This window comes from Mastigoproctus giganteus, chromosome 12 (assembly GCF_048544385.1).
Source record: "Mastigoproctus giganteus isolate SK-2022 chromosome 12, ASM4854438v1, whole genome shotgun sequence".
Lineage (NCBI taxonomy): Eukaryota > Metazoa > Arthropoda > Arachnida > Uropygi > Thelyphonidae > Mastigoproctus > Mastigoproctus giganteus.
In genome coordinates, this window is record NC_143586.1 from 97,131,423 (window position 1) to 97,157,996 (window position 26,574).

General features: G+C 37.2%; 1 protein-coding gene across 4 annotated transcripts in view; it reads right to left on the reverse strand.

Moving 5' to 3' along the window:
• The window catches only part of LOC150077290 (uncharacterized), a 427,304-nt gene that overhangs the window by 307,585 nt on the left and 93,145 nt on the right, over positions 1 to 26,574 (reverse strand). For all 4 annotated transcript variants that reach the window (XM_090386488.1, XM_090386489.1, XM_090386485.1 and 1 more), the window contains one exon: positions 12,772 to 12,948. In XM_090386488.1, coding sequence (XP_090242614.1) covers positions 12,772 to 12,948 — 177 coding nt within the window. The remainder of the gene's footprint in view (positions 1 to 12,771; positions 12,949 to 26,574) is intronic.

Sequence of the window (26,574 nt, forward strand, 5' to 3'; positions counted from 1 at the left end):
AATTTCAATCAGTGCTAAATATAGTGCAACACTGATATATCACATCCTGCTTTATCAGTTTCAGGTATACTGTAATGTCAGTGTGATTGCTTCACAGAAGAGAAACAAAATATAATGCAGTTCAAGGCAAACACGCAAATTTTCAATGAACACTGACAACAGAAAAAGTCTTAATTCACAGAGGAGGAACCGATTAAAGCAGCGGTTTCCAAATGAAGACCACTGAGCTACTGAAGTCCCTTGTATAGTATATTCTCCCAAAATTTTTTTATAAATAACTAGACTTATCATAGAGGAATTATTGTAGACATTCAGTTTTTTGCCTATCCTGCCTCAATTACAGATGCAATAATAATAATAATGGATGATGTTGCAGAGAAAAATTAATCATACCGCACCGAGTGTGGAGCAGGACAAACTCACTCGCATTCAGGCCTTAGGCAGAGGAGTCAGTTTGAAAAGTTGGAGATAGTTTCCCGAGGAAGACAGTGGAGCGGGTGGCGCTGTACCCCATATGGCTACCACAAGAGAAGGGCAAGACCATCCAGCCCCACCAACCGGAAGTGCTTCCTGCACAACTGCACTAGTGATCACCCAGGAAGGAAGAAAACGCCAAGGCATGAAGTGGAGCATCGAAATGAATATGTACATCATGCAAGCATACTACGAAATAATGAAGCTAGAGATCGCTATGACAACTTACAGGGCGAGACTGAATACCAAATGGCTGGAATGATTCCCAGATATTCAGGTCACCGAACAACGGACCAAAGAAGGACCATCGTCACGAAGAACCTGATAGCTCCTGCAATCTTGGAAAAAATCAAGCAGGGCGTGAGCGATCAACTGCAAAGGATAACGGAAGAGCACACCACTACTGATCCAGAGAAGACAGAGCAAGAAGAAATACAACCCACAGCAGCTGAAGTGGAAACAGACGAGATCATGATATCCAGAATAGAGGACTAGTGGAAGAAGGCCCTAACAGAATTAGAAGGAATGGATCCCACAAAGACTCAAGTGATATTGAACAGAACCTTGTGGAGAGTCACAGACCACCTGAATCGGCATGTGTTGCACCATTGCTGTTGAAGTAATGTTGTATTATATTATTAGCCAGCAGACCACCTGAATCGGCATATAATACAACATTACTTCGACAGCAATGGTGCAACACTCTAGGCCATCCACACAGGCGTGTTTTGTGCTGCAGTAGCAGCCATGAAGATTAATGGAAGAGAAGCGAGAGACCAGCAGCAGCAGAAGAACCGAAAACAGAAGGAACCGCCAGCTTAGGGAAGAAGACTTCAACAGAAGATAGAAGAATTAAGAGTCAAAATAGGCCAATTGAACCAGCACCAATGGGGTAATAGAAGTAAGAAATTGATTGGAAAAGTGAAGAGCATCCTCAAGAGAGACAACATCCACAGCTAACATGAGACAAAGAATGAGAGAATAGGGCAGTACTTGGACACATTGAAGCAGAACCTCCTTGCACTCAGCAAGAGACTACACCGATAAAAAGAGAGCTCCCAGAGGAAAATAAACAACTGAATCTTCAATGAGGATCAAAGAGGCTTCTGGAGGAACCTTGGAGAAGATGGGAAAGAAGGGAACAGATTACCCGAGAAGAACACGATTGAGGAATTCTGAGGAAACATACGGAGCAGGGAAGTAAGACATAACAGCAGAGCAACCTGGATAGAACTAGAACGCAAGAAAACCAAGGACGTACAAGAAATGAGAGGATGGGAGATTTGAGAAGTAAAACAGACGATCAAGAACTCTCACAACTGGCAAACTCCAGGAATAGTTAACAGCATGGGCTTGTTAAGGGAAAGTCTTGCCTGACAAATTTGATAGGATATTATGATGTGGTTACAAAGGAACTAGATGCAAAAAATAATTTTGATATCATATATTTGGATTTCAGGAAAGCTTTTGACACTGTTGCACATGGAAGACTATTGTACAAATTGGAGCAAAATGGTATTAAGGGTAAGTTGCTACAATGGATAAAAGGATGGTTAAGTGGGAGAAGACAGAGGGTGGTAATCAATGGGTGCTGCTCTTCGTGGACTAATGTTATTAGTGGAGTCCCACAGAGTTCGGTGTTGGGTCCACTGTTGTTTTGTATATTTATCAATGATATTGATGAAGGTATATCAGGCTTAATGTCGAAGTTTGCAGATGATACAAAGTTTGGAAGAGTTGTTAATGACAGTAATGGCAGTGTGCTACTGCAACAGGATCTAGATAATTTGGGCAGATGGGCTAAGAAGTGACAACTGAAGTTTAACCTTGATAAATGCAAAGTACTGCATATGGGTAGAAGTAACCCCAGAGAAGCGTACCAACTGTGTGGTACTACACTTAAGGTGGTAGAAAATGAAAAAGACCTGGGAGTAATTGTGCAGTCAGATATGAAGTTTTCTGAGCAATGCAGACAGGCTGTCAAGGCAGGTCATGGGGTTTTGTCAATGGTATATAGGAATTTTGCTAGCAGGGAAAAGGAGGCGATTGTCCCTTTGTATAAGGCAATGGTCAGGCCACGCCTTGAGTACTGCGTACAGGTCTGTATGCCTCATTTTAGGAAGGATGTAGATTTACTTGAGCGTGTACAGAGAAGGGCAACAAGATTGGTGAGGGGAATGAAGGGATCCTCTTACCAAGAGAGGCTTAAGTTCTGCAAATTGCAGTGGCTGGAGACTAGGCACCTGCGCGGTGATCTGATTGAGGTGTATAAGGCCTTGAATGGGTTGAGCACGCTGAATGCTGATGGGATCCTTCCACTTGTTCAGATTACGAACCTAAGGGGGCATAAATTCAAATTAAGAAAGGACAGATGCAGAATAGATGTGTGGAAATTTGCCTTTAGCCAGCGGGTGATTAATTGCTGGAACAAACTTCCATCTGTCGTTGTGGAAGTTGATAGGTTGAATAAATTTAAGGAGGAAATGGACATGCATTTGGAGGGAATGGTGTGTTTTTTTTTTTTGGCTGATGCTGCATAGGCTCATGCACTTGCTTTCTTGCATCACATGCCACTACTACTACGTCCACAACTACTGGTACTGGCACTTGCACACACAAGCACCTGGCAGAGCAGTTCACCTGAAAGATAAGGCACCCAGAGACAGTTCCGAAATTTCTCACTCAAGGAATCACATATCTGAAGCCTAAAGATGAAGATACAAGAAACCCAGTGAAATATAGGCCAATCACCTGCCTCCCAATGTACAAGATCCTGACCAGCTGCATAACCAGGAAGATATCAGACCACTTGGAGAGCCAGAACATAATGGCCGAACAGCAGGATGCAAGGAGCAATTACACATAGATGCCGTGGTTATGGAGCAAGCCTACAAGAAGCGCCGCAACACGTACACAGCCTACATCGATTATCGCAAGGCCTTTGACTCCGTGCCTCATAGCTGGCTAATAGAGGCGTTGAACATCTAAAAAGTCAATCCGATAGTGACAAACTTCCTAAGCGAAATGATGGCGAAATGGAGTACCACCATTAAGGTCGGAAATGTCACAACCAGGCCAATCCCCATCAGGAAAGGAATCTTTCAGGGAGATGCCCTGAGCCCACTGTGGTTCTGTCTAGCACTTAACCCACTATCTACCATGCTCAACGGCAGCAAGTATGGATATAACCTCAATGAAAGAAGGAAAAACCTGTACACCCTCACCCACCTGATGTACATGGATGACATGAAGCTCTACGCAGGAAATGAGAAACGCTTTCAGCAACTACTCCAGATCACCGAAGAATTCAGTAATGATATTAGGATTGAACTTGGTCTAGAAAAGTGCTAGACATACGAAGTGTGTCAGGGAAAATTAGTCAACTGAAACTACCAGCTGCAGAGTGGTAAAGAGATCGAAGCCATGGCAGAGGGAGAGGTCTACAAATACTTGGGAATGATGCAGGCTCAGCAGTTACAGCACAAGGAAATTAAGACCTGCCTGACCAAAAATTACCATCACAGACTCAGAAGCCTGCTAAAAGCAAAGCTGAATGGAGGGAACACAGTTAAAGCCATAAACACCTATGCAGTCCCAGTGCTAACATACTCCTGTGGGATCATAAATTTACTAACACCGAGCTGGAGGATATCATGAGAAAGACAAGGACAAAGATGACCAAGAGCCGCCAGCACCACCCGAAATCTGCCATGGAGAGACTGAAAATTGCCTGGGAAGGAGGAAGAGGCCTGATAGAGCAACAGAAAACAGCGATAGTTAACCTCAAGGATTACTTCCAGAAACACACAGCAGCACTCCACCAGGCCATAAAGAAGATAGACAAGCAGTATACCCCACTGAACCTAAGTGAGGAATCCCCCCCCCCAACCAGGAGGTACAAACGAAGACAGAAAGATGGGCAGAGAAGACATTCCATGGCAGACACTACAATGATCTCCATTAAGATCACATAAATAAAATTGCTTCCAATGCATGGCTCATGAGTGGGACACTCTTCCCCGAGATTTAAGGATTCATGCTCACCATCCAAGACCACATAATCAACACTAGGAACTATAGAAAATACATCGTCAAGGAGCCTGACGTGTTCGATGAAACATGTCGACGATGCCACCTGACCTCCGAAACAATCCAACACATCACTGCGGGATGCAAGGTGATCACCCAGATTGAATACACTCTAGACACGACCAGGTAGCCAGGATAATACCACTTGGTCGAAGAAAGTGTACCATACTACAAGTATGAACCACAGGCAGTACTAGAGACCCCCAACCCACAAGTTGTACTAGGACTGCGCCATAATAATGGATAGGACAATCCTGCACAACAGACCAGACATAACCCTGGTGGACAAGAAAGAAAAGACTACCTATCTGAATGACATAGCAGTATCCAACACTGGCAACCTGCAGAAAAACCATGGGGAAAAAATCAGGAAGTACACAAACCTAAGACAGGAGATCAGAGAGATATGGCACAGGCAATAAGTAACGACCATACCAATCATCATGTCAACCACAGGTATGGTGCCAAAGATCCTACATAACAGCCTAGCAGCAATAGGTCTCCCAGTGAACACCTACAAGGAATTCCAGAAAGTAGCAATCCTGAACACCTGTAGGACTGCTACTGTAGGATACCAACAGTAACACCTAACATAACAACAACCACCCTGTGTACTTGGTAGCAATACCCGTCACGAGATGGAACCCCCAATCAGGGAGAAATAATATAAGAGAGCAATAATAATAATAATAATGAAGGATTACTTCCTGTGTTTCTGGAAGTAATCCCTCCAGAAACTGTTGCAAAAGCACACGTGTTAACGGCATAAAAGATTTTTAGAAGGAAGTAAGAATGTGGAAGATGATGACCAGGTTGTCACACGAGTGTTGTATAAACTCTCCAATGACAAACAGATTAACAAGGATCTCAAGGCTCCTACAATGTCTTAGCAAAATTCCAGTCACTTTCAAATTCAGCCCTAACTCATGGTTTTTTTTTTTTTCAACAAAACCTTGTAATTATTAAGTAAAGCTTCAGAATGCCTACTTAACATAATAAATACCAAAATGTTCAAAAATATCACTTTTTGGTGTCCTTAGAAGACAATAAGTATCCTAAACTAGTCTTCTTTCACCTACCCTTATTGCATAACATACTCGTTTCCCTGACAATATAGCCATCAAGTAACAACCTCCTGTGAGGCCTATATATGAATTCTGATGGGATCCTTCCACTTGTTCAGATTACGAACCTAAGGGGGCATAAATTCAAATTAAGAAAAGACAGATGTAGAATAGATGTGCGGAAATTTGCCTTTAGCCAGCAAGTGGTTAATTGCTGGAACAAACTTCCATCTGTCGTGGAAGTTGATAGGTTAAATAAATTTAAGGAGCTCCTCAAATAGGCCTCTGAGGTTGGGTATATTCATATTACGTTCTTAGCGTTTTTTCACCAACCTTTCATGGAGTAAAATAAAATTAAAATAAAATAAAACAAAACAAATCTTGATAACTATATTTACAATAACCTGTATTTACAAAATTAATATACGTATTACAATATTAAAAGTATTAAAACACAAGATTAAAATGCATTAAAATATACTAAGTTAAAAGCGATAAAATCCCGTAGCTTTCAAAGGCTCCAGCCTTCTTCTTCAGCAGTACTCTCTATTATTCAGTACACCTTTAAATATCAGCAGGGTAATGGTAGGCATCACATGTTTCCATTCTCACGTGTTCCGCTCTCTTGCATTGTGGAACCGGAAGTGGCTCGAACGGAAGTCGTACGGAACCGTTCATCCTTTTTTAGGATAATAGTCTCTAAAAGGGGGTGAATCCGTACACCCCTATCCCTATTAATGTTGGTTGTAGAGCTGATCCGCAAACTCTCGAGCCACTTACGGTCCCAGAACCTATGCCCCCCCGATCGGTGATAGAGGCATCGTCTGGGGAGATCTGGTGCTGCTTCTCCCAAAAATGTTCGGCCACGGCGGACTTGTCATATTCCGCATTTCTTATTGCTTTTTTTTTTTTTTTTTTTTGCTTTTTTGTGTTCCCCCAGACGATCTTTGAGACAACGTTTTGTCTCCCCTACATAACATTCCCCACAATCCGGGCATCTAATATTATATACGACCCCACTAGCATCCTCTTTTTGAATGGGGTCCTTAACTTGAGACACAACGGTGCGCAGTCTTCGTCCCGGAAGCTGCACACAGCGTGTCTGATATTTTCTTAATACTCTAGTTATATAATCCGTCAAGCCCGGATAATAGGGAATGTATGCAGTAGATACTGGTATAAAAGATTCATCTCTCCTCTGATTTTCATTAAAAAATTTATCTATAATCCTCTGGGGGTAACCACATTTAGTAAGATCCGCCGTGACACGTTCATACTCTGCTTTCCTATCATCGGAGTTACTGCAATGTGATTTCGCTCTATTAATTAGCGTTCTTATCACACTGCTCCTATGATGGCTGGTCAGGGCTGAATTATAATGCGTATATTGCCCTTTATTTTATTTTAATTTTACTCCATGAAAGGTTGGTGAAAAAACGCTAAGAACGTAATATAAATTTAAGGAGGAACTGGACAGGCATTTGGAGGGAATGGTGTGCTTTTTTTGGCCGATGCTGCATAAGCTCATACACTTGCTTTCTTGCATCTACTACTACATACCCTGCTTGAGGTGATCATTCTGTGCAGCCAGATGAATGAGGGTAAGCTCTAACATTAAGGTTAGAACTTAGTATTTAATGAGTCCCCTGATTTAATTCCTCCAAGGGCAATAATTGTTTTCTTGAAGTACTCAAATTTGTCCAACAAAACACAATTCCACTAATTTTCTCTCTCTCTCTCTCTCTCATTCTCAAAGCTAGAACGTACAAAGGCATCTCATAGGCCATTTGTGTCCACACCTATCATCATCTGCATTGATTGGCAGTACATGCCCTCATGTTCCAAGCTTAACTGTCAGTTTAACTGAGGAAGGTTTACAAAACAACCGAAAGCCTTTTTGTATGTATATCTAATCTAATATATGTATGTATTATTAAACCTATCATAACTTGTTCTATCTCCGTTTCGCTCTGTGCCACAGTAATTCAGTATTAATAATGAATTCAGAGCACACATGCCTCTTTAATCAAATAAGGCCTTATGTTTGTGGCATGCGTAGAACAGGTCTCCCTTCCCCGGCAAGTCATTCTTCACCACTGTGTAACACATACTTTGCAGTTCTGTCCAAGGCAGAATTTCTATCAAAAAATTTAAATGTGTCCTTTAGAAGTTGTTCTTCACTGCTTCATAACATATGCTTTGCCCCTCTACTCAAAAGCAGGATTTCATTTAAAAATTTAATTGTGTCCTTCAGCACTATCACAGTAACACTATGTGATATGCTGGCAGGATAATAACAACAATAATTCTACACTAATCTATAAAATATTGCTATTATAGCAATATTTAACATAAAATTTATAAAAACTGCAATATTGATGATATGTCCAGTGAAGCTCACAAAAGGAAATATTCAAGAATTAAACTTATCTTTCAGTCCTGTTTAGAACCTTCCCAGTGGGGTTTAAATCTACTGTGCTATTACACCATTAACTTCAATCACACAGTCATGTGAAGTTGAAGGTGCAATAAGGACAACTCAGTCATTGAAGAAGTGGTACAGGAAGTACCACAAAACATTAGAAAATTATCTGTGATCCTTTAAGAAATTAAAGACATTTTACTATGTACAGGCTGAAGTGTTTAAATTTTATATCTCTATTTTGACTTATCCGCACACCACACCACTAAGAGTTTAACACAGTCATATGAGGAAACTGTTTATTCAATTTAAAAAATATTCTCTAAGGTAATGGAGGCCAAATCAATGTGCAAGAGATGCATTATGAAGAAGGGTATGTTAGTTTATTTTTGTATTTAGATAAGTATTTGGAAAGCTATAGTTTAATAGTCAGTTTTTGCTATTGATATTTTGTCAGAAACTTCATAACTTTCGTTGTAATTTTTAAGTATAATTTTTATAGTTAATTATACTTTGTTAATTTCAATTTTGTAGTATATTTTATGTTTAAATTTGTGAAATATTTGGAAAGCTACAGCTTAACGTTCATATAGCCATCGTTATCGATATTTTGAGGTAAACTTCATAACTTACATTCAGTAGCTTAAATTTAACTTCTTTAGTGGTTAAAGTTTTGTTAACAGTTTAATTTCTGCAATGAGCTGACCGGGCTAGCCAGGTAGGTAAAGTGCCTGCCTGGCAACCCAAAGGTAAAAGTGTGTTCGGGTCAAACAGCACCAGGGGTTTCCACCATCTCCGCGTGGTTTTCTTTGTGGGTGTAACAGATCACTGTTAAGGCCAGAGATTTAAAAGTGTATGGGATTTGGAAGTATTGTGTTGTGTATCGTTGTTCCTCTAGCCATTTAGCCGCTAGACCCCTGCTGGGGCCCAACTTGGCCACACTCAGCTCCGTGGAGGCAGACCAGGTACACCCAGCATAATTATTTACTCTGGCAGGCCCTGCCACCTAATTTCCTGAGATTTCAGTGGCTAGGGCCTAAAAAAAAAAAATAAATAAAATAAAAATAAAAATAAATTAATAAATAAAATAAAATAAAAATAATAATAATAACGCGATTTTAAGGGGTGGTTTGCTAATGAGGTTAAGTTTTGGAATTGATGCACGATTTGGCTGTTATAATTTGGAAGTTTATTTAAGTTTTTGTCGTGTGGGGCATACACTGTGATGTATAGAGAGAGAGTGGGGGGAAAGACTGAAGACTCGAGGGGAAAGACAGAAGTATGAGGCCAATAGGGTAGACGACCCCAGATATCAGTGTGGCATGCCCATGCCGCAGCAGAAGCAGACGCAGAAGTAAGTGCTGTATTGTACGGAGAGGAGGAAGGTAGGCTAATGACGATGGCCTCTCACTCCCAAGTTACCTCCCCCAACTGTTGTTGTTGTAAACGTTGCATAACGTGGATTGTGTAGGTTAGAAGTGAATTGTATTGTGAAGGTCTCGTATTTTTTAAGGTTTTCTAGTATAGTTATTTATTATGCCCTTCTGTTTTATATTTTATTAGTGCTTGTGTTTTACAAACATGTCTGACAGTTCAATGTAGCGATTTTTGAAGGTGAGGTGCGAGATGGAAGAGGAGGATTCTAGGCCTAGGCCTACGTACAATTCTGATAAGGTCAGTGATGAAGAAATTACAATCTACTGAGTCATTTCATACACTTGTGCAACAAGGGACACTAAAGAAGTCTATCTTTACAATGAAAGCTACTTATCAATGGGTTTTCTGTCGGCTGTTCCATCGTGCATCATCTGTGGCAAACAACTTACAAATGCAGCCAATGGGTCCAGCAAAATTGAAAAGCACTTAACTATAAATCAGAGCCATTTGACAAGTAAAGGTGCTTATTATTTTAAACGGCTATTGGAATCTCAAAATAAACAGAGTAAAGCCTTTGGTAAAAAAAAAGTCACGATCAGTGAAAAGGCTCAGGAAGTAAATTATTTAGTAGCAGAACTTATTGCCTGCAAAAGGAAAAGTCACACGGTTGGTGAGAACCTAATAATGTCAGCATGTAAAATTATAGTGAGTAAAATACTAGGAAAAGATGCAGTACAAGAAATTGAAACGGTTCCACTCTCAAACAGTACGATAGTCAACGTATTGATGACATACCACATGATGCTGAAGACGTTTTGTGTAATAAACTGAAAAGCAACAGCTTCTCTATTACGGTTGATGAGTCAACGGATTTCACCAATAAATGTCATGCTATAGCATTTGTAAGATTTGTAAATAATGGAGAAATTCAAGAAAAGTTTTTCTGCTGAAAAAGAGCTGCCTGAAACAAGCAAAGGCCAAGATATATTTAATGTTTTGTCTTCATATCTGGAAACAAAAGGTCTGTCTTGGAGGAACTTTTTTTTTTTTTTTTTTTTGATTTGGTAGTTGTTGGCGCATCGGCTTCTGTGGCCATATTGCACCTCCCAAGGTTTTTGCAGTACTTTGATCCAAGCCCGAGGCGGGAATCGAACCCGCGACATTTGGGTTGCCGGGCAGGTACTTTACCCACTCGGCTAGCCCGGTCGGCTTGGAGGAATTGTGTTGGCATCTATACTGATGGTGCCCCATCAACAATTGGCTCCATGAGAGGATACGCCTCTCTTGTAAAAAAAAAAAGAAAATCCTGATGTCACAACCACTGCTTACTTCACAGAGAGGTGCTGGTGTCAAAAACTCTTGGAGATGAAATGAAAAAAGCTACAAAAATGGTTGACTTCATTAAACAAAGACCAGTTCACTCGAGAACGTTTAAAAACCTGTGTGAACCTGGACAAAGAGTACATAAATCTCTTGCTACATAAAGAAATCCAGTGGCTTAGCAGAGGAGGAGTTCTCAACAGGGTGTTTGAGCTGAAAGGTGAATTTCAAGAGTACTTTCTAGAAAATAGTAGGCCAGATTTTGCTGAGTGCTTTGAAGATGAAGAATGGCTAGCAGACATTTTTCAACACATGAACCAGTTGAACAAGTCTCTGCAAGGCCCTGGAGAAAATGTTTTGACTTCAAATGTTCAAGATTCTTGGTTTTAAAAGAAAACAATCTTTGGAAAAATCATGCTGCAAAAGGAAATCTTGAAATGTTTCCACTGCTGCTTGAGAGCAAGGAAGGATATCAGCAAGTTCCAAATCATTGAAAATCACCAGGAAGAACTGCAGAACAAAACGGAAAAATATTTTCTCTCCCTTTCAACACAAGTCTGACTAGGTGAGGGACCTTTCCTCTGAATCTTCTGCTCAGGCTGAGAACTTGACCTTGAGAGAAGATGAAGAACTTTGTGAGCTGCAGTCTGATCGCACACTCAAGATAAGTTTTACTGCTCTGCCCCTAGACACGTTCTGGATTTCTTGGAAAGAAGAGTATCCTGACATTCATAGGAAAGCAATGAACATTTTGCTGCGGTTTTCAACTTCTTACATGTGGGAGCAAGCTTTTTCTTTGTTTTGCAAGCATCAAGAGCTACGACAGAAATCGTCTCATTTCAGTTTAGATGAAAGCCATGAGTGCTTATCTCAAGTTCGACCAAGAATTGAGTATTTGTGCAGCAAAAAATAAGCACTGGTTTCACATTAAAGAGGTAAATTTCATTCATTCTTTCAGGCCACCGTAGCCAAGTGGTCAAGTAAAAGGGTGCATAAGTACATGTGCCTTGAGTAACTGGGATTCAAGCCCATGACTGCTGAATATGGTGTTGTTTCTTGTATTCTCTTTACCTTGTGAACTCCTTTGATCATGTGGTCATCCCGGAGATAAACAGAAAATTAATTCATTCTTTATTTTTAGTTTCAAAAAAAACACTTTTTATGCATATACAGGCTTATAAAAGAGATCAAAAAACCAAAACATGTATAAAATAATTTAGTAACTGCTCGGCACTATGTCACTCAGTAAGAAAATGTTTTTTCAAAGTCTTGTATAAAATTATGTCTTAGGCTATATTTTTATTCATATTGCTTTGGCTTATGGTTTTAGGATCTTTACTGTTCAACACTGTCAATAAATTTTCATGCTGTAAATAACATTAATTAAAATCAATTTACAACCTATATTTAACATACCATACCTCATTAGCATCTTGATAGTATAAATTTGTGATAAGACCTTTAGGCCAACTGAGATAAGGTACAAAAAAATCAAGCAGGAAATTAAAAAACAGCAAAAACTGAAGTTTCCTCTATCTACACTACTGACTTGTATTAGAGTTGATATCTTTTGCAGGGAGAGGGGAACCATACAAAGAGCAGGCTAATAAGTTGGCCAACATAAACAGATCCACAAAAAAATATTCTCTACTCAAAAAAAGCACTGACAATTATTATTGGATTATTATATCTACAACTTACTGATCACACTAACATACCATGAGCTGTAGATATAATAATTTTTATGCAGGGGGTTCCCTGAGACCTAAAAATTAGGCTGTACTAAATGCTTCATATTTTTGCATGTTAAATGCATGGAAATTCATGGAGGTATGAGGTTATCCATATACTGTTTCAGGTGTCTGTTGAACTTTAATCTCACAAGTCAAAGAACAATAACATAATATAATGCAGCACAGAAAAAACAAAACAAACTCTCTCTTTCAACCACTGCATAAGTAAACCCAATTGTTCATATAATATATTACATTAACACATGCACATAAATAAATATATATACATTACCTTTAATTTAAGAAGAGCAGTTAATACTTGTTGTAATATAGGACGGATGTATTTGAGTGGCAATGGACTAAATTTATTTTGTTTAAGAAAATCATAAAGGTTCTGCTCCAGCATTTCAAACACAAGACAAGTATGGTTTTTATGGTTAAAGCATTCATATACACGCACAAAGTTGAACTGAAAGAAAAAATCAAATACTTCAATGATAGAAGAATAAAGTGCAACCCATTAATTTAAAGGTGAATTTTTCAGTACAAGTTTAATAACAATGTAGCTAACAAGCTAATTTTTATAAATTTTTTTAATGGATTTTTACTGATCACCCTTGCATATACAGTAAGACCTCCGAAATTTGCCAACCTTGGAACCTGATTATTTGCCATATTTTCAAAATTTTGGGTGATCATATTATAGTCATAAATTTAAAAATAATAATTACAAAACAATCAATAATAAATAGTGCAATTCCATTCTGCAACTTGCTTTACACAGTAATGAAGAGTTATTCAACATCAAGAGAAATATAGCACAGGATAGATTAAAAAGTATTATGTTGTACAGTACAGTAAAACTAAACTAAAATATAAATTATTTCCCTTTCCAAAATATACTATGAATAGATGATAAACCGACACCAAGAGTTTCAGACAAATCACTTCACCCCCCCAGTGCCACTGTTGACTTCCTTTATCATAAACCCTTTTTCACAATAAACAATGACCTGTATTTGAACTCACAATGCAAACATAATTGAATTCAATACAACCATACTATACTTTTAACATCAGCGTGATTGATGTTCCTCAAGACTTCTAGGCTTTCAGGATGACAGACTTTTGAGGAACTCTGCAATTCTGATACACTTCAGAGGTAAATGCCAATAATGATTATCAGTTATCATCAGATATTAATGACGATTTTCAGATTTATCAGATCACTGCATTTTCTTAAAAATAGTTGGAAAAAGCATAAAAGCAATATAAAGAAACAATTTCTTCACAAAATTTTATAATACATGAGCTTGCATACCTCATATATTATACATTAATTTTTCTCATCACTGATGGGGAAAATTGTATGTATGCCCTACGACAGGCGTTTTATATTAGACTTTTTCTTTATAGATTCACAATTTACAGATTTCTCTGACTTTATATGCATGTCCTGGACTATAAAGAAAAAAATTATTTTTATTTATTCTTTGTGCAGGATTTCCACATTCCTTCATTATTTCTCACCAACTATCCCTATGGATTATCTTCATTATGTAACCTCCCATACTTACTGCAGCAGGGGCAAATTAATATAGTACTATTCCAGGGAAAATAATGAAGTCAGTGGTTAAAGAAGTAATGCAGGACCATCTGCAGAGGAATGCAATTATACTGCAGTCACAGCATGGATCTGTTATGGGGTAACCTTGTCTAACCAATTTGATAGGTTATTACGATACAGTGACTAAGGAACTGGATGCAAAAAAATAATTTTGATATCATATACTTGGATTTCATGAAGGCTTTTGACACTGTTGCACATAAAAGACTGCTATATAAACTGGAACAATGTGGCAATAGGGACAAGTTACTGCTGTCGATAAAGGGATGGTTAAGTGGAAGAAAAACAGAGTGATTATCAATTGGCACTGCTCTTCATGGACTAATGTTATTAGTGGAGTTAACCATGGCTAAGTGTTGGGTCCTTTGTTGTTTTCAATATTCATTAATGTTAGTGATGAAGGTGCATATCAGGTTTAATGTCAAAGTTTGCAGATACACTGATTGGCAGGGTTGTTAACAACATCAAGGTGAGCTACTGCAACAAGATCTAGGAAAACTGGGTCAATGGGATGAGAAATGTTTGTTGTTTGGTTTTTAGGAGCATTAGCAACTAAGGCCATATTGCTCCGGGATATGCGGTGGTCATTCCCTGACCTTTCCGTCCTCCGTATTTGGTGGTGATGGGCTCAAACCCCAGTCTAATCAAGAAGCGTGTGCTACGCGCTGCTGCTCCTTCCCACCTGGCTACAGAGATGAGAAATGCAATGTACTGCATATGTGTAGCAGTAATCCCAGAGTACCTTATCAACTGTGTGGTATTACACTCATAGTAGTGGGAAATGAAAAAAAAAATGGGGTAATTGTGCAGTCAGATATGAAATTTTCTGAGCAGTGCAGACTTGCTGACAGATTAGCTGATAGGGTTTTGTCATTGATACAGAGAAACTTTGCTAGCATAGACAGGGAGGTGATTATCCCTTTGTACAAGGCCATGGTTAAGCTGCATCTTGAGTATTGTATACAGGTCTGGAGGCTTCACTTTAGGAAGGCTGTAGCTGCTGGAACAAGTGCAGAGAAGGGCAGCCAGATTTGTGAATGGAACAAATGGGTGCTCTTACCTAAAAAGGCTTCAGTTCTACAAATTGCAGCTTCTGGAGACTAGGCACCTGTGGGGCAATCTGATTTAAGGCCTTGAATGGAATGAGTAAGACAATGTTAATGGCATTCTTCCTCTTGCTGAGACTACACACATGAGGGAGCATAAATTTAAGTTGAGAAAGGATGATTGCAGGATAGATGTGCTGAGGTTTGCCTTCAGTTAGCAAGAGGTTGGTTGATGTGCTGTTGTGGAAGTGGATGGTTTGAATAAATTCAAGAAAACTAGACAAATTCTCAGAGGATATGGATGGGTGAAAATGTGTAGGTTTTATTTTATTTTTTGGCTGATGCTGTATAAGCTTGCTTTCTTGAATCATTTGCCACTACTACCACTATTGTAAGTTCAATGTATTCTCAGCTATTTCTGCATTTGGTATTATCAAGCTGCTCCTCTTATCCATTTTTCAACTTTTAACTGCAATGTATGTTGTCATTGTTCTCTGGTTAATGGACAGTTACCATGCTTTCATCTTATATATTTTAAAATACCAATCACTTATAAATCTTTCAATTGATATTGCAACTCATGCTTTGAAATCATATCATTGTATGAAATTGTACTGAAAACGAAAAAAATTGCATAAATAAAGCAAAAACTGCTGAAGAATAACTAAATATGAACAGCCAGACAATAATACAGTCACTAATACAGAAATATCCATAATTAATAATACTGATCATGAACGATTAAACTGTAATATATATAGTTGCTAAAAAAAAGTTTAAATAATTATAAAAATTGCCTTAACTATACTCATAAAAATTTTTTTTTTAAAAATCACTTAAATCTATACTGGAACCACTGTAATTGACTATGGATTCGTGCCATAAACAAATGCTTCACATACTGTGAGGCATTCTGAATGTCACGTACCATGGCACTGTGTAAACATAACCTGATGTTTAACCAATGACAGGTTAAAGTCAGGGAATCAGACAAGTTCCTATGCTAAAAATAGTTTTTGTTTGTTTTGTTTGGTTTTTAGGAGCATTAGCAACTAAGGCCATATTGCTCCGGGAAATGCGGTGGTCATTCCCTGCCCTTTCTGCATCTGGTGGTGACAGGCTTGAACCCTGGTCTAATCAAGAAGCGTGTGCTACGCACTGCTGCTCCTTCCCACCTGGCTACAGAGGCGCCATCTAAAAACAGTTGCACAGTGCAACTTTACAGATGATACACAAAATATCTGGCTGTTATAGTATTAATACCAATCCCCTTACAACTTTCTAATAACTGCTATTTCACTAAGTATCCAATTGGACTGCTTTTGTTTTGAAGTGTGCAGTATGAATAATAACAGCAAGTATGCAGTTTGAATAATAATAGAAGTGTGCAGTTCAAATAACAGAAAGCCTGCAGTATGATTGATATCTTTTGAGGTTAGATTGGATAACATGGCGAGATCCAATCTTCCTTACATTTCGACGGTACAGCTCAAAAACAGTGTTCGCAGGCCAGCAGCTAGTTAGCTGGACTGAACCTATTGGTAACTGTCTAGGAGGCTTCCTGGTCAGCTAGTGTACAATCTTGCTGCCTCTACTCTGACAGATAGTGATCGGAGGGAGTCCAAGTAGCGTGTATGGGGGGGGGGGGGAGGAGAGCATTGTCAAGGATCTGGGTATTCTTACCATGCATATGCCAAATCTAAAAATTTCATTACTTCATACAGCATGTCCCTCCCTCACCTGTAATGAATGAGAAAGTTTTTGGGAGGTTTAGATCTTTTCGCAGAAAAGATCTAAACCTCCTTTCTCATTCATTACACAAATATATGTGGTCTCAGTTCTAATCTCAATGATGTTCATTTTCATTTCTGCTAAGCCTTACATACTTTTTCTGACAGAATCTCAGTTATCTGTTGATACAACCACTGCTCATCTCAGTTGTCAGTTGTATAATTCCCTGTCAGATGGGAATTATACAACTGACATATGTATAATATGTCACTTGGGCATATGGCCATTCTGATATTCCCTGGCAGAGACTTAGTAATTTGGAATCTCCTCTTTTTGATCTTCTCTGGCTTAAAATCTCTCTATCACACTCTGTCAAATTCATCTGTTACCTCTATAGCTCTCCCAACTCCACTAATCACTTGGAACTCTTTGACTTCCTCTCTTTGAAACTTGACCTCCAGTCCAACTTTCCTAACAGTGAGGTAATTTTCCTCTGTAATTTTAATGTTTACAACTCCAGCTGGTTGAGATGCTGAGGCTTTTGCAATTACTAATGACCTTGCCGATTATTCATTTACATACCAGAAAACTGGATAATCCTAACCATACAGCCAACATGCTTGATCTTTTTCTCACAAACAGCCCTTCTAAGTACACAATCGAGGTGAGTGGTCCTCTAGGCACCTCAGATCACAACATGGTGATCTCTTCTCCAATGGAGCCTTTCTCTCAAAGCCATTCCCAACCATGTGTTTTTTGGCATTACAAGAATGCAAAATGGGATGACTGTGTGATTTCTTTTCTTCTTTTCCTTGGTGAAATTACTGTTTCAAAACTTCTGATGTCAACTTTTGCTCAGATCATGTCAGTGAAATTACTATTGTAAGGATGGAATCCTTTATTCCACACTCCACCTTAAAATCTTGTCCTTTATGTAAACCTTTGTTTTCCAACAAATGTGTTAAGGCTGTTCAAGAGAGAAGAATGTTGCATATCCTTATTGGCTCATATCCAAATCTCTAGGTTCATTTTCTGCCTACACCAAAGGTCACAACAATTGTAAAGCAGTTATTAATCACACCAAACTAGATTTCAAGCAGGCTAAGAATAGCAAATTTGCTTCTTGTCCAAATGGTAGCCTAGCTTCTGGTCTCTTGCCAAAGCTATTGGCTGCAACTTTTGCCCATCTCTGTCTAAACCAGAAGGTTCTATCGCCACTTCAGCCAAGGATAAAGCTGACCTGCTAGCATCCTATTTTTATTTCTACCCATGTATTAATGATCTTGGTAAGCCACCTCCCACCATTCCTAGAACATTCCATTCAATGCCTCCTGTGGTCTTTCGTCAAAAGGATGTGAAAAGGATCTTGAACGTTCTTAATGCTAAGAAAGCTCCATGTCCTGATGGTAATTCTCCATTTGTCCTCAAAACCTGTGGCTCCTGAACTTACCTGTTCTGCGTCGGCTCTTTTCACTTTCTTATTCCAAAGGTGTTTATCCTTCTGGGAATTTATTTTCTTGGAAATTTGCTCATATCCAGCCAGTTCCTAAAAAGGGTGACAAATCCCTCCCATCCAATTATCGTCCCATTGCAATCACCTCTACTCTTTCCAAAGTAATGGAGAAAACAATTAACTGTCAACTCAAACTATCTAGTAATCTTCCATCTGATCAACAATCACCAGTATGGATTCCATCAATGTCAATCCATTGGTGATATTCTGGCTTATGTTACCCATCTTTGGATAAGCCGAATGGAAAAGTTTGATGAAACTCAAGCAGTTGCTATTGACATTTCAAAGACTTTTGGTCGTGTTTGGTATAAAGGTCTGCTAAATACTATGATGATGCCACCACCAGATGCTTAGGTTGTCTTAACAAGGCAAGCAGGGTCCATCACTTTGTGAGGTTCGCACCAAACTCTATGTCAACCTTCAGTGCAAAACAAATTGTATTGTGATTCATCTGACTGCACAACTTTCACCCACTGCAAGCGAATATTTCTGTTTTTCTCTCAAACAAGAATAGGCAGGCGACTGCCAACATAATTTCTTTAATTCCCTGCACATGGTGATATGAGTTTAAATAGGGCAGTTCTGAGCTTGGTTGAATTCAGATGGTTTTTGCTACACACTGGATGTCCTATTTTTCTGCAAAGTCCTCCTTAGAGTATGACTGCTTCGTTCTTGAAATATTGTTTTTCTGCCAAATTTAACCCGTTAAGATATGAAAAAACTGTTTACTTTCCAGTCATTAAAAAAACCCTCCGAGTTGAGTGCTTTTGAGAAATCAGTTATGCCTTTTGTTTTTTGAATCATGGCTCCTGCTAAATGTGCACCCATGATAAGACCTTTTTCAAAGTGTGATAATTCATGTGTTTTCCCCATTCTGACTTCAGATTACTGCAGCTGAACAGCCCGGTCTTTATACGCAACAGGCAACTCATCGTCACCCCACATCACTGGGTTTTTTTTTTTGAAGCTATTTGCATTTATTAACACGTATTGCATTTCTTCTGTCTGTGACTGTCTTGATACAAAGGTTTGTATTTTTTTGGCCAGTGTGTATAATTACCTGTATAGTGTAAGCCACAGGTTATTGCTTAACTGGTCAAAAAAAAAAAAAAAAAAAAAATCTAAATAAATATAGAAAAATATATATACAAAATAAAAAGAAAATAAACAACACATTTCCCTCATATGACCTCTGAATTTACCCATGGAGTAACTTATTCTTGTAATTAACAAATTGCTGGATAAAAGTTCTTAAAATTCAGTCTAAATCTCTTTCTCTGTAATTTTAATTTATGGCTTCTGGTTCTGAAATCATTTTTAACAGGAAAATTTCACCACCATTAATTTTACAATCCCTTTTCAGTCTTGTAGTTCTCAGAGTCTCATAGGCCTCAAATAGGTCCTCTCTAAAATGCCTGGTTACCAAGTTCTATACTCCCACACTCAAGTTTTTCCCCATATTTGGACTTTTTCAAGAAGCTTGTTGCCTTTTTTTATGTATGGAAGCCACAGTTTGAAACAATATTCCAAGTGTGATCTTACAATTAACTTATACACTGGGATTATAATCACCCTATCTCTGCAAGAAAATGTTTGATAATCACTGATATGACACTATGGGACTTCCCGTCTGCATTTCTCAGAGAACTTCATGTATGCTCATATCCTAACCACCAAATCTCTTTCTTCGTCTACTGGTTTTAATTAAACTCCACCAACATTTTGCTGAATTAAAACATTGCTGTCATTTTTTTTATGGCAATCCTTCCTTGAAATCTACTCAAGTCATCCTGAAGAAGTGCTGCTTGGCATTAATCATTAATCACTCATTGAATCTTCACATCATTAGCAATTTTGACATCATGCCTCTAACCCTTTGTCAGAAACAGCAGAGGTCCCAAAACCAATCCCTGGAGGACCTCACTTCTAACGCTGGACAATTTATAGAGTGACCATTAACCATAACCCTTTGCTTTCTGCCCCGTAGCCACCCTGAAATTCATCTTAGAATCTTACCCATGATTCCAACACATTCAGCTTATACAGTAATCTCCCATAAGTTGAGGTTTTTTTTTTTTTTTTTTTTAAATTGTGGTCTCCATACTTAGATAAAATATTCCAAGTGAGGTCGTACAATTTTCTTGTATAGTGGGATTATGATCTCCCTATCTGTACAAACAAATGTTTGATAAATTGTCAATAGGACACTACAGGCCTTCCTTGCTGCCATTTAAACTGACTGGAAAAAATTTTATCAAAAAATTATTAAATTCTAATAATACTTTTACAAAATAAGCTACTTATTTCTTATATTGTGAAAATATTTTGTAAGTACTACATTAAATTAAGGAGTATAATTGTTGAATCCAAGCCACAGAAAATAGTCATTGAAGAACAATAACAAGCCCGACAAGTTTTCTTTTGAACTGCAGAAAATCTTCCTGACTACTTCCAAGACTTATGAAGAAGTTTACAATTGTAAAGGGAGAACATTTCAGAGGCACAGCTACAAACTCCTGACTTTCAAAAAGCTGGCGATGGCTGAGGAGAACAGGTTTTTGAACTAAAACAAGTAAAAAACAGGATGTACTCTGTATAAAGGAGTGCTTCCCAAAAAAAAAAAAAAAGAGGAAAAGATTTTTCAGAAAAAGCAAAAGGTTTTTAAAAGTCTATACACTTCACTTTAAAATTAAATTTCACTGGTAAAATACACATTTTATATTAAAATATAGCCATAGGCTTCTTTATCAGTATAGTATGCTTTTAAACATTAGTTCACCTAACATTTTTCTGTCTATGCATTACTGTATTATATCTGTATGGACAATGTATTAGACATCAACTGAGTTTAATTTTGAGTGATTCAAGAAAGATACTGTTGCAGACTTTGTCCTCTTCAGAAATAATCAGCCAAAATTTTATTCATAACAATAGCCTTGCTATTTAACTGTCAGGATCATTTCCAAATAAATTTCCAAATAGACTTAACTGTCAGGATCATTTCCAAAGCTTCACAAGAAAGAGACTATCTGAATTCAGTTTTTGTTTTTCTAACCTAGCTGAACATTCTCTCACCGTGAGCACTGCAGTGAGGAATTATTAAGATGCCAAGCATGACATGGGATTAATTTGTTATATTTCATGTTTTTTTTTTTTTTTTTTTTTTTTGTGCACTTGTCAGTTCCCCAACCAAGTGCCACTGTACATCAATTCTTTCTTCTTTCCAGCAATATTTAGTAGACAGTTCACACTGAAACTAACAAAAATAATGCCACAAAACACCTACTGCTTCATCTATTTCAAATTAAGCTATGCTATCAATTTGAGTTCATCTATTTCTTTAATGACATCAAAAAGTACTGGAAACTTGCCGAAAAAAATTTTTAAATTTGAAAATGGTGTGCTACCAAATGATGAAATTTGTGTTACATCAGCATTTATAAGAACATCATTTTTCAATGGTCAATGGAACTTGTGTACCATATAGTCACATGAAACCATAAAGTACTTCCTCGCTGAGAAAAAGTAGACCCTCCTCCTCTTGTTTTGACTTCACAATCTTTTTTTAAGTTTTTAAGACCTACAAAAAAGTATAATTCAAATAGAATTGAATGATTTTATTCAATGATAAAATTCTACAAACAAATTTTTATACATCTTAGAAATAACTTTAAAAATATCTTTTTTATCTTAAAAATCTCTATTATAAATAGAATAATAGAGATTTCTAAGTTTACAGAATTTCTTAGAAATTCTAAGATAAATTCTTAGAATTTCTAAGATAAAAACTTAGAAATCTCTATAAGAGATTTCTAAGTTTTTATCTTAGGAGAAATCTCTTATAGAGATTTCTAAGTTTTCTGTTAGCAAAATCATTAACAAAGTCATCAAAGTTTGTACTGCTAGTAAGTTAGTGCTGGAATAAGTGTTATGAAAATAACTTCAACACCAAATTTATCGAAACACTTTCAGATTTATTTAAAAATCTGAAATTAGACAGGGGCATTTTAATATATTTGATATAATGTTGTGATGCCTCAGAATGAAAAGTACCTTGAGTCTGTGAACACCACTAGATGGTGCAGCATCTTACTGAAAGCCACTGTTAATTAGCTTTGCACTATAATGTCTGATGAAATATCACACATTACAATGAAGAATGCTATTATTGTGCATTTCTACCACGAACCGTGACGGAAATGTTATTAAAGCACACTGAGTGCTAATCTGTTAGTTAAAGCAAAATTTGCAAAATTTAAAAAACCCAATTTTAACATAATTTTATAATTCTTTTGTGGTGGGGGGGGTGGAGAAGAACTGAGTATTTACAAAAAGACAAAAACTCTTTGTCAGTAACTATATTGTGATGGTGAGGAAAAGGGTAATCAAGTAAAAAAATAGGGATTCCCAGTCATAAATCCAAAGAGATCGCAGCTATATAAAGGAACCAGGTAATAGGTCATTTAATACATAGCCCAGAGAGCTGGCAGCTATGTATTAAAAGACCAGGTATCTTTGATCTATATTCAGCATCACTCTCTGTGTGGGGAGGAGGTAAAATTTTATTTACCTATATATATATATATATATACACACTAATTATTAAATGAGAGAGGACAATTCAAAATTATATATTACTTTATGAACCACTGTGGTAGCCATTCTTCCAATGATAATAACTGCCATTTAAATGTCTCTGTTTGGACACAGAGAGCTGATATTCGGGATCCCATTAAATTGCTAATATGAACATAGCCATAATGCTTTGAAATAATTATTTTAAAAAATGCCATTTGCATTATGCCAACAATAAAATCACTTCAATTTAAAATGGAACCACTGTAGGGCCCACTAAGGATGCATATACTGTGAGGCACTTTCCAAATGTCATAAACCATGATGCCACCTCACATTTGCCCTGTGATAGACCCATATCAGAGCATCCTGAGCTTACAAGTTCAGGATACAGTGGAGACTTTAACATGTTCGCTGCTGGAACACAAACTTGGTTCAAACGAATCACAATTTTTGTACCTTAACACAATTATGCATCCATTCAAATGTGGTCAGTAAATGAGTGTTGTAAAAGGAAGGGTACATGAAATGAAGAACAGTTCAATAGCAGCACAGTGATTGAAACATGGGATATTTGCATTAGAGCTAGGATTTTGCTTAGTATCAATCACACTGTCTAGAGAGCACTATAAAAGTTGTGTACTTGGTTCACACAGTTTCATATGTTCTTTGCTTAATGTTGAAGTTATTTTATTTAGACTAGTATTTTCCACAAGGAAAAAAAAGCAAAATTTTTTGAAGATGATGCCAGCAGAAAACAAAATATCATCCTTAGTGTGTATCTACTGATAAAATTCTGTGTGAAATGTGTTTTCCTATAAAATTTTACACTAAAGGGTTGCACAGCCTGGACCACAGCCAAAGGGCATCAGGACTGAAAAGGAACAGGAATGGACAGTATGTTGAAGCAGATGATATTGAATCAGCTCTTTATAATATGTCATCTGACAATGCAATACAATTCTATTTAAGTGATGCAGATTCTGAATCTTGTTCTAATGCATCTGTTGATGTTAGAATGCTACAAACAACAGATGCCAGTGTCACTTGGAGTGATGATTCTTCACAGAGCGGAAATCCCATCCATTTACTAAAAAGTAGTGCCAACTTTTTCCAGCACCCCAAAGCAACACAGAAAGGACCCTTGCAAATATAAGCAGCAGTGAACACATTAACTGAAATTGTTTGAAAACAGTGACACTTCTGATGGCGTTTTTCATGCACTTAAGGTAATAAAAGGAAACCTAAGAGAATGATGAATGATGAAAAAAATGAGGCCAAACTTCTAAATTGTCTTTTACAAAGGGAAGTGATTAATGATGCATCTGTAAATACTTTTTTATTTGCTTATTTAATTTTTTTTTTATTTATATGCATTTTTATGTTATTCTCAAAAGTTAAATATGTATGCTCTGTTTATTTACTTTTATTTATTTATTTGCACTTACCTATTCACTTTTACTCATCATATCAATACTTTTAATTATATTAATATATGCATATTTTTACATTCATTGGTATTACAAATAATGGCTACATCAAGAAAAACTACCCGGTCATGTGGCACTTGTTATAACTGAGGTCTACTGTATAAGCAATTGTAATGTAAAATAAAATAATTTTAAAATAATACAAAATATACTATAAGTTACATAATAATGTAACTTATATGATTCAGAAACAAATAATTATTTATACAATAAATGTACCACCATCGCTCAATTTGCACAGTTTTTTATTGTGCAGTTTTGCATTGTGCGGTCAGGTATTTAATACCAAAATTTTAGATTGCATGGTGAGTTTCGCTATCTCTGTGATTTTTGTTTACGAAGCTTCAAAAATAGGAATGAGTGGTAGATTTGGGAAATTTATTTATGTTTTTTACATGATTGTAGATTTTATTGAAGGAGAAACACATTTCACAGTAATAACGTAAAATCCCACAAAATTCCAGCTTACCAGGATTATTGCAAATGCAATAAGATCGAGTTTACAACCCATTTATAGACTGCACTAACAGAAAAGCCCAATAAACCAAAAAGTGAAAATTGTTGTTATTGTTTTATGGTCGTGACCTCCAGAAATGGGCTTTAGAAAAATATTACAAAGGCATTCAAAACTGAATCTTGTAACCAAACATAGCAATGAACAGTGGTGTGTTTCTTCGGTTATTTTTGAAACAGCTTCCTAATTCGGGAACCCCTTCATCAGTTATCCTACATTAGCGGTTCAGAGAGAATCTTTTTCTGGTTCATGCAACATAAAGCATTTTAAGCAGTAAGCGTTGCTTTTGCTGATTTAATACTTCTTGTGTATATAAAGTGTGTGTTTAATTAGTGCTTAAATGAAGAAAGCAACAATGAAAAAAGAAAAATTTTAATTTGGAGGAAAAATTAAAAATCGTTAGAGTTATAAAATGGTGAAAATGTTGTTGTTGTTTGTTTGTTATTTGGTTTTTAGGAGCATTAGCAACTAAGGCCATATTGCTCCATGGATATGCGGTGGTCATTCCCTGACCTTTCCGCATCCTCTGTATTTGGTGGTCACGGGCTCGAACCCCGATCTAATCAAGAAGTGTATGCTACGCACTGCTGCTCCTGTCCACCTGGCTACAGAGGCACCACTGAAAATGTTGTGACACTGGTCAAGAAATACAGCATAAATGAATCTAGCATTTGATGAATTAGGGAAAATGCTGAGAAAAATTAAAATTTCAGTTATCTATTCCACATTATTGGCTGCAAAAAGCACTACAAAAGTGAAATATCCATTAATAGAAAAAACTGATCTTAATCAAAAAAGAATGCCTCTTATTTCAGATATTATTTGCACCAAAACGTTGCAAATTTTTAATTGCTTACAAGAAGAAGAAGCTGGTCCATCCAATGCAGATGTCTTTCAGGTCAGTAACGGTTGGTTTGAAATTTTAAAAAACATCAAACTCTTCACAATCTAAAATTAACAGGTGAAGCAGTCAGTGCAGATACAGAAGCTGCATATTTGGACCTGAAAACTTTAAAGGATGTTATTGTGACTGAGGGCTATCTAGCAAGTCAAGTGTTTAATGCTGATGAGATCGGCTTATTTTGGAAGAGTATGCCAAGCCGAACATTCATTTCAAAGAAGAGAAAACCATTCCAAGTTTCAAAGCTGCAAAATATAGGTTAACACTTTTGTTATGTGGCAATGCAGAGGGAGACTTTAAGTGTAAACAGTTTCTAATTTATACACAGCTCAGCATGAAGACTGCCATACAAATTGGACCACTGAGGAAAAGTTACAGATATGGGTAAAGGGATGGTTGAATGGTAAAAGGCAGAGGGTTATTATAAATGGGTATTGCTCTTCTTTTTTGGACTAATGCTATTAGTCGAGTTCCTCAGGGTTCAGTGCTGGACCCTTCCCTTACTGTTTTAGTATTTAACAATGCTGATGAAGCTATACCAAGCTTATTGCCTAAGTTGATGGTATAGAGGCATCAGCAGAGTTAATGATAGTAATCAATTCATACTATGACAAGACCTAAAAAAATTAGGCAGATGGCTGAGAAGCGGCAACTGAGGTTTACAATGATAAATGCAAGGTATTACATATGGGCAGCAG